Source organism: Poecilia reticulata, unplaced genomic scaffold, assembly GCF_000633615.1.
Source record: "Poecilia reticulata strain Guanapo unplaced genomic scaffold, Guppy_female_1.0+MT scaffold_131, whole genome shotgun sequence".
Classification (NCBI taxonomy): domain Eukaryota; kingdom Metazoa; phylum Chordata; class Actinopteri; order Cyprinodontiformes; family Poeciliidae; genus Poecilia; species Poecilia reticulata.
Window position 1 is genome coordinate 583,788 of NW_007615014.1, and position 9,671 is coordinate 593,458.

General features: G+C 40.4%; 2 protein-coding genes across 2 annotated transcripts in view; one reads left to right on the top strand and one right to left on the bottom strand.

Moving 5' to 3' along the window:
- The window catches only part of LOC103459933 (olfactory receptor 2K2-like), a 6,297-nt gene extending 2,034 nt beyond the window's left edge, over positions 1-4,263 (bottom strand). Inside the window, exons 1-4 of the mRNA XM_008401872.1 lie at positions 3,890-4,263; positions 3,497-3,723; positions 3,010-3,350; positions 1,502-1,629 (exon numbers count right to left, since the gene is read on the bottom strand). Of these exons, the coding sequence (XP_008400094.1) occupies positions 1,502-1,629; positions 3,010-3,350; positions 3,497-3,723; positions 3,890-4,263 (1,070 nt within the window). The remainder of the gene's footprint in view (positions 1-1,501; positions 1,630-3,009; positions 3,351-3,496; positions 3,724-3,889) is intronic.
- Positions 4,264-6,502: 2,239 nt separating this feature from the next.
- LOC103459934 (olfactory receptor 2K2-like) lies at positions 6,503-7,902 on the top strand. The gene is made up of 3 exons (XM_017303017.1): positions 6,503-6,888; positions 7,224-7,450; positions 7,538-7,902. Exons 1-3 carry the CDS (start codon positions 6,515-6,517, stop codon positions 7,900-7,902), a joined length of 966 nt encoding a protein of 321 aa, XP_017158506.1. The 5' UTR covers positions 6,503-6,514.
- Positions 7,903-9,671: the final 1,769 nt, after the last annotated feature.

Consider the following 9,671-nt stretch of genomic DNA (forward strand, 5'->3'; position numbering starts at 1 on the left):
TTCAAACACAATCGGCTGCCTGAGAGGAGTGAATGTTAGGTTCTCCATCCAAACGAGTACGAGCCTGTCAGAAATCAGAAAGATGACACCCTCTGGATCAGGTTATTCCTGCAGCATCAAAGAAAACAACAATATTAAAGTGATAACAAAACAACCCGCAATAAACTAAAATATTCTAAAGATTTATACAAGTGACTAGACTGCTAATTTCATAAGAAGCTGATTAAACATCAGCAAAACCAACAACCTTTAATATCAAGTGAAGCACATCAACAGAGAGCCAAAGGTAACATCAGAGAGTCTCCTGCTGGTTGGCAGAGCTCTGGTTATTGAGGAGTGTGTTGTCAATTTAATGATTTCACTTTTTAACGCCACCTCCTGTCAGTTGCACCATGGAAACACTGCAGCCTCCCTACCTGCAGCCTGAACAAGCATCACTGAGTCAGGGACCAACAGTAAACTTCAGGATTACACAATGACTGACAATGTTCCAGTTTATGAACCGTTCTGACCATGACATGAATTTAAATCTTGTTTTTCTAAAATCACTGGTTTTAATTCACTCAAACATTCATGTTTAATTCACTTGACATATTTTTATTTACTCATTCAGAGGTGGCTCCACTTTAATCCAGTCAACTGATTGATATGAACTTTCTGTTTAATAGTTTTTAGGTTTGTGGTTGGAGGTCGTCTTGTAATTAGTTGCTGGTTCAATCCCTACTTCATCCACCTCTGCTGTTGTGTCCTAGGTGAGACACTTYGTCCACCTTGTGTGCTGCTGTTCAGAGGGCCCRACAGGCGGCACCTTCAGAGGGTGCATGTCTGAAAGTAGTGTGAAGCACTTTGGACTTGATAAAGACCAGACCATTTATCATGGCCTTTTGTGGCTTTATTTCTTCAGTCTGTTCTGTACCTCACATGAGTTAGTTAAGCTTTCTGTAGAAAAAGAGAAAAAGAMGAATCCACATTTCAATGACCCAAAACATGCCAGACAATCTCAGCCTGCAGCTAAAGTTGCAGAGGCCACTCTGCAAACTTGCTCCAGTAGTGGCTGAAACTCCCATGAAAAGTACGTTCCTTTATGCATTATCTTACTTCAGACAAACTATGTCCACAGCTGTAACTCATTCTAGGGCGCCCCAAAGCATTCTCCAGGAGGGATTCATAGCCTCATCTGGCTCCTCTCAGTGTGAAGGAGCAGCGGCTCTACTCTGAGCCCCTCCTGGATGACTGAGCTTCTCTCTCTAAGGGAGAGCCCAGACACCCTGCAGAGAAAACTCATTTCAGCCGTTTGTGACCTCGTTCTTTCGGTCATGACCCAAAGCTCATGACCATAGATGAGTGTAGGAACGTATATCGACCGGTAAGTTGAGAGTTTCTCCTTTTGGCTCAGCTCGCTCTTCACCATGACAGAGCAGCTCAGGTCCAACTCAAGACCATGGCCTCAGGTTTAGAGGCACTAATCCTCAACACAACCGCCTAAAACTCAGCTGCAAACCGCTCCARTGAAAGCTGTAGATCCCGACCTGATGAAGCCAATAGGATCACATCATCTGCAAAAAGCAGAGACGGGATCCTAAGGCCACCAAAGCGGATCCCCTCCACACCTTGGCTGGTCTGGAAATTCTGTCCATGAAAGTAATGAACAGAATCGGCGACAAAGTCCAACTCTCACATGAAACGAGCCCGACTTACTGCCGTACCAAGCTCTGGTACCGGTCCTACAGGGATCTGAGGGTGTAGAGCTGCTCCAGTATTCCACAACCAGAACCAACGRTCCTTCTTCTCCAGAACCGCTGAAATTCCTTTCTTGTTAATTGATGGTGTCGTACTTTTATAATGTAAAGCATCTTGAACTGTTGCTGAAATCTTATATAATCTGGACAACCAATAAATTCTAGTAAAAACCATAATTTAACAATCTTGCCAGGTAAAAAAGATTTCCTGTTAAGACAGTACACTGAATAAGTGGTGCAGAATTTATTTTATTTTCATAGATGAACAGTGAACACTTTCCTTTCAGAGAAGGTTCCCTTGTTGTTATATAACACAAGGTTTCATGCAGGCTAAGTGAGTGAAGGGTATCACAGCTTTGAACATTAAACCTTTGACAACATAGTCATTGTTTAGAATGATTCTAGTATCTTCAGATTGCAATAAAATGTCCATTTTTAAAACATCAGTGAATATATGGTTTCAGCCTCAGGTTTACACCGTGGTCTTCCTTCAAAGCAAAGATAGCATCAGCAACTCAAAGTGGCTGTGAAAGAATTAAATGTTTTATTTTTTTCCATCTTGTTTTTGCAAACTTGTTTAAGATCTCCATGTTTACAAAAAAAATCAACAATGTAATTAATACAGGTTTCTAGATTCCACTTTTCATCACCACTGTCCAACCAAGACATCTGTTAACAATGTTTTAAAACAGTCTTTAAATAATAACCCTGACATTAAACTGCTGGACTTTGCTCATACTGAAACTTCAAAGCACAGAGAAAAACTGATATAAAATATCTGATATTTTCATAAAAGTGATGACAATCAATAAATTTAATTTAATTTTTTTACTTCAAAATTTTTACATTAGTTTCTCACACTTGAAGTGAGGAGCCCATTGAGGACTGGGATCCATTGATTCTTTGACCCTTTCTCTGGTTTGACATTTAGAACTTTATTTTTACATGTAGTGAATCTCAATCCCAAGACAGTCAATAAAAGTGTTTTACTTTCATGTCTCACTTTATACTACTACATGAAGAGTGTGGGATACTGGGGAAGATGCTGGTGTACATGAAACCAGTTACAAATAATTGATCATTTATTTTGTCTTTCATGTAGATATTCTGCCTCTAAAACTATGTGGACAGCAGCTCATTACAGCTTGGTTTTCACTTTCTGCAGATCCATAACAGACCTGCTTGCACCACATTGCATTATTACTAGCTACCGTTCCTTCAACATGTTATAAATATAACAACATGACAAAATAAATCAGTTCTTTTGAACAGTTCTGGTAGAAAAACGCTTGATGATGCTGGAACGCAGGTCCTTACTGACCAGCCCATAGATGATGGGGTTGATGGCCGGAGAGATGATGACGAACAGGATGCCAAGAAACTTATTAATGTTTTGGGATGTGGATGGAAATCTGTAGTTAACAATTATAATCATTGTGGCTAATTCATAGAAGACATACACAACAAAGTGTGATGCACATGTCTGGAAGGCCTTGGTCCGGATGCTGCTGACGGTCCTGCCCTGCTTAAAAGAAGCTCTCAGAATCCTGATGTAGGAATAAGCGATGACRACGAACATCCCTGTACTCACAAACCAGGTGATGAATAAACCTAAAAAACACAGAGAATTACAGGACAGTCACATTTACTCACCGTCAACGATCAGAAGTGGTAACTGTTTCAGTAAAATGAGCTTTTTGTTATCCCTGCTTCAAAAATAGATGGTCGTATATTTTTAGTTGCTCATTTGCACTGACCGTAGATGTTGCTGATAAGGGGGGGAGTGCAGGCCAGATTCATTATGGACTTATTGCTGCAGTAGACGTGCTGAATGATTCGACTGCAGTAAGGAAGATTTACATGGAAGGAGAAGAGCACAGCGATGAGCACCAGAGCAAAGATCCAGGCCACAGCGCAGCAGCTGTGCAGCCGAGCCGAAGTCATGATGGAGTGATACCTGAGAGGTTCACACACTGCCACATACCTGCAGAGAGACAGCAAAAAACACACTTCTGTCTGTACTATGCATAGCATATATAATGTAGGATAATAGTTTAACTCTTGGACAATAAAAGAAAATGTCAATATGTTAGCACATAGAAAAATTTAATACAAACATAGAAACCAGCAACAAATTTATGATTTATCACCTGTCAATAGCCATCACTCCCAGGATAGTGTGCATTGCAACTCCGTAAGTGTGAACACAGAAGCCCTGAATAATGGCAGAGAGGTAGCTGATCTTCCTCTGCCCTGTCAAGAAGTGCATCATGAGGCTGGGAAGCACCGCCGTGGCGCCCAGCAGGTCACAGACCACCAGGTGGCAGATCATCACAAACATGGGTCTGTGCAGGTTGCGGTCCGTCATGACGACACAGATCACCACTCCGTTYCCCAGCAGCACCACCATGTAGGCAAACAGGGCCAAGAAGAACAAGAGAGGACCATGTCCTGGTGGAACGTCGAAGCCCTCCARTTCAAACACAATCGGCTGCCTGAGAGGAGTGAATGTTAGGTTCTCCATCCAAAGCTGGACAACTCTGTGAAACACAAGCAGATTAAACCCTCCTGCATTTTAGACATAAAACTGCTATGAAAAGACAGAGCAAGTTCATCTTTGCAGAGCATAAGTAAATAGGTTACAGTTCTCCTTGGTACAGATTGTAAAAMAATACCTGAAAATGAAACACCACTTAATGGAAAATCTTAGAGATGCTAAAATCTTCATGAAAAATATCAACAGAAAWMAACAAAAGGTGATGTTAAACAATGAAGAGAGGATGTCCACAATATATCTTGTCAGAGCATCAGTGTCGCTCAGGAGGTTTTCCATTTAAATCATTTCATATCTATTGGTTTCCTATAGCACCACCTCTCCCCGCCTGACAGCCAACAACAATACACTTTAATATTATTCCATTTTTAGAGGGCAAAGTTCAAGTTTGCACATCATTTTCACCCAACACTGACAACCCATGGTTCAGGAAAACAGAGAGGTAATTTAACACGGTTCTCTACAGCTTCTGTTCAGTTTTCCACCCATTGTCCCAATAATACAGGGCCTTATCCACGGTCAAAAGTAAAGACTGACCTAAAGAGATCAGCCATGAACATAAAAATAAGTACGACTCTGGTCAGACAAAAAATTATAGAAAAAGTGTTTTATCGTACATCTGGTCTCTTTCTCATGTGCAGAAAGAGACCTGATGTATTATTGATAGTTGATAACTTTATTTGTGATAATCAGATTGGTTTGTTTTGTCTCACAGAAACCTGGCTGTAACAAGGGGATTATGTCAAATCAGCCAACCCTTTTTAATTCTTCATATTTTTACTCTCTTTGTAGAACAGCGGTAGGGAGAGGTGTAGAAACAATTTATTTTTCATATTTATTTATTTATTTATTTATTAATCCTACACCAGGCTACAGTTCGGTTGAGCACCTAACCCTTAAGTTTTCAAATAATTCACAGTCCTGCCACTCTTGTCCTCAAACTTTAATCCTTGTGCTGATTTATGGCATTGAGTGTGAAGAAATAGCAGAACTTCCCCAAAAGCCTGGGCTGTAAACTTAATCATTGAGTTCAGTTTAACTGAATACTCCGCACCTGAGAAAATATCATTATATTAGATCTTTTTCAAACCATGCTGCTACAAATTAAATAATCTCTTTCATGTTTAATTTAACCAATCTCGTACAAAAAAAAAAAGTAATTTCCAGCTCTTCACAAATTAATGTTCTTGTTCATTGTGTTGTATGTGGTATTAGACAATGCTGAACCTTAAAAAAGAAGATATGTGTCCAAAARCATTTGGGTCACATGTTTAATTATGAGATGTTTTCCTCTCCTCATGTTTTCTTCCTTTTTTAAGAAACTTTATTTAGCAAAAGATGTGCATACAACAAACACAGAAAATACAGCAGTTACATGAACAAACAACCCTGGGTGATAATTAAAAAATKACCGTATATGCAAAAATTCACACGAGTTGTGAGTTTATTCTCTCAAAGAYAAAAATGTATGAAGATCTCTRCATGGATCCAAAGAATCTTCTTCCAGTAAAAATCCTTTGATAGCATYAAGTTTCTCAGATAAATTTATGTGTGGTTGAAAAAATAACGCATTTCTTCAGTTTTGTATTTGGTATCCATTTTGAGTTACCATCTCAAAAGGATAAAATTGGCACACAGACATAAGTAAAACTTGGATTAYGAGGTCATGGTGAGACAGAAATGTCTAGACAGCAACACAGTGCAGAACTGGAGGCAGTTTGAGGCTCTTAGCTGCGTAATTTGGCCGAAACCGCTTCGCCTSCCTGGTCCAGTTCCCCAGATAAACTGTAAAAGCTCCAGTGCTGAAGACTTTCTCCCAAATCATTCATGGTTTATTTCTGGGCCCAGAAACACAGATCTCAGTACGACATGGGAGGCGGGGAATCCGTTTCCATGGTTCAGTTGAAAGTGGTAATGAATCATATATGCAGTGACATTATTTAATGGACAAGTCAGTTTGCTCAAAAATGAGAACAGCGCCAACACAATGAGAGGAGAAGAGGGCGCTCCTTCATCGTAGACTGAAACTTTAGTTCTCTGCTGTTGAGGTGATCGCTGATACAGTATATACTAATGCATTGCATTTCATTTTACGACCTTTTGGTTTGCTATCTGTAAAATAAAGARCTGTATCTTTTAAGTTTTATAGCTTGTACTGAGCATCAATATGACATGTTTGTCTATCACACTGCTTGTGTTTCACAGAGCTGTTCAGCTTTGGATGGAGAACCTAACATTCACTCCTCTCAGGCAGCCGATTGTGTTTGAACTGGAGGGCTTCGACGTTCCACCAGGACATGGTCCTCTCTTGTTCTTCTTGGCCCTGTTTGCCTACATGGTGGTGCTGCTGGGRAACGGWGTGGTGATCTGTGTCRTCATGACKGACCGCAACCTGCACAGACCCATGTTTGTGATGATCTGCCACCTGGTGGTCTGTGACCTGCTGGGCGCCACGGCGGTGCTTCCCAGCCTCATGATGCACTTCTTGATGGGGCAGAAGAAGATCAGCTACTTCCCMGCTATTGCTCAGGGTTTCTGTGTTCACACATACGGCGTAGCAGTGCAGACCATTCTGGGGGTGATGGCTATTGACAGGTGAAAAAATGYRTCAGGTGTGAGAACATTATGGACTGCAGGGATGCAAGAGTTTGTAGATTTTAATGTTCAAAATTTGCAGTATAGGAGCATTTGGTGGATTCACTAATTTACATTAAACTTCAATAAATGTTCTTAATAATGAAATGGTTGGGTCAGAAATTATCTTTCACCTCAAAGAGGAACTTCCCTTTCTTTTAATGTTTATTTTAACAGAAATAAAATCAGAACAGATAAATGTCAAATATAATTAACATCTTAACATGATCCCTGAGAAACCAGCTTAAAACCATTTAGTTAAAAACCAGTTCCCTGACAGCTCCGTCTCTCTGCAGGTATGTGGCAGTGTGTGAACCTCTCAGGTATCACTCCATCATGACTTCGGCTCGGCTGCACAGCTGCTGCGCTGTGGCCTGGATCGTTGCTCTGCTGCTCATCGCTGTGCTCTTCTCCTTCCACATGAACGTCCCGCTGTGCGGCCATCTAGTCCAACACGTCTACTGCAGCAACCGGGGCATCCTGAACCTGGCCTGCATTCCCACGCCTGCAAGCAACATCTACGGTCTGGACATTTACTAAGAGGGAAGCTCTGTGTTAGGTCAGAACCTGTATATGAAAATGTTTGAGTTGTCTTGCCTGTGTTTTTCAGGTCTGGCCATGTCCTGGTCTGTGAGCACCGGGGTGTTTGTCATCATTGCTTTTTCCTACATCAGAATCCTGAGTGTCTCCTTTAAACGRCGGAGAACTGACAGCAGGGTCCATAAGAAGGCCCTGCAGACGTGTGTGCCTCATCTCGTTGTGTATGTGCTCTATCAGATAGCCTCAGTTATCATCATTGTCAGTCTCAGGTTTCCCTCTGTCTCCCAGAACATCAGGAAGTTCTTTAGCATCCTCTTCATCATAGTTCCACCAGCTCTCAACGCCATCATCTACGGACTAGTCAGCAAAGACTTACGATCAGGCATTACAAAGCTTTTCTCCATGCGAGTCAAGAGAGTGTGTCACAAGGAGTGACACACAGACGTCTCCCAACAGAAACACCAAAATGATCAAACCCTGCAGAACACGCTGGATGTTGTCTTCTCTTTGGCAACATCTGGGTTGCGCTTCWCTCTCATGTTTGGGAACTCTTCATAGAGTCAAGACTTTAAGGTTTGGCATGTTGAATCAAACCAAAGTTTTCGAGTATCACACAGTTTATTGTCCCTCTGTCTTCAKGCTCTGCAACAAGGTTGCTGAAATCTTCCACAATTATTAAGCAGCCATAATCAATAAATATAACAGATAAAATCTCATTAAATTCAATAAAAGCATGCCCGCCCACATATTTTGGGGTTTTGTGTCAGGTCTTTTACCTCTATTCCGAAATATTCAAGAATCAAATTTTACCAGCAAAACCTTTTGACAGTTAGTGAGGCATAAACATTGCAGCAACCTCTGCCTCTTTTGTATTTTCCATTCTTACTTAAAAAAGTGTAATTAGGAGGTGCTGCCGCAATTAGTACTAGTGATTCATAAATGTCATCCAACAATGTTTCTGTTAGATACATGGCTTCATATGCAAAGCCAAACATAACATCAACAATATTCTCAGTGATGGGGTCATGAAGCAGAAGCTGATAATGATCTTGTATTTAACCGTTTCAGTGACTTTCTGCTGCATAMCTGCTCAACTTGAGGTTTGACTTCAGACCGCTGTATTTAGTTTTTTTCTGCTATCTATTTCTTAATGTTCTCTCAGTGATCTGCTGACCAGGCGCTTTCTGGAAGAATGCARATGCTAAGCTAATGTCGCTCCCCAAAATCAATCAATGAATCAATCATTTTTCCAGACACAAAAAAATCCATTCAMATCAATTCAAATAAGACAAACTCATAGAAAAGAATAAATAAACTAAATAATGTGTCCAGTTGATAAAATAACTGTGTTGATGACTATCCACATGCAGGAGCAGACGCAGGTTGCCTCATCATTTCAACCAGCCAATCATTGAGATCCTGTTAACGTGATAAAATATCTTCTCACTGTGTGATTTTTGGATTTTCTCTGCGTGAAGAAGGAAGGCAGTCTGCGGGACGACTGCCTTCCAAGAAATCCACTTCTGAATGTTTGGATAAACCAGCAAAGAAGAGACACTGTTCTGTTTTCCTTTAACTTGCAATAAACAGACATGGAAAGTTAAATAAAATGTGCTTTATTATTTCAATGAATGCCAGGTTTAAATGCAAAGCAGTTTGTTGTGTTCGTTGTACAAGGATAGTTGATGGKTTTATGTGTCATGCTGGGTAGAAAGGCTTTCACATTTTCTGCCACCTGGAATAGTAAACTGAAGGTAATTTTATTTATATAGCACATTTTTAGCAACAAGGCAATTCAAAGTAAACACGGAGCTTCTGATGTAGTAAAAAGGATGTAAAGTTATCACCTCTTATTACTTTGGGGCAATTCAATCCAWTATGAAGGGCAGAGGAATGAGATCACTCRTCTCCTGGTAAACCTTTGTTTAGTTAAACGTTGCCTTTTGGTTGTGTGTATTTCGTCTTGTATTTTGGATTTGCTGTTTTCTGCTGCTGTCTTGGCCCGGTCACTCTTGGAAAAGACGGTTTTAACCTCAGTTAAGTTATTTAAATACAAACATGCATACACACATCTATCAGTCACAGATAAAAAATGATGTGCGACATCGTAGAACATGAATTATATAAACTTTTTACAGCATCTATAAGAAGCTTAAGTTCGACCAGAGGAGTTAGATAATCTAAGAACACCAGATGCTGTGTTA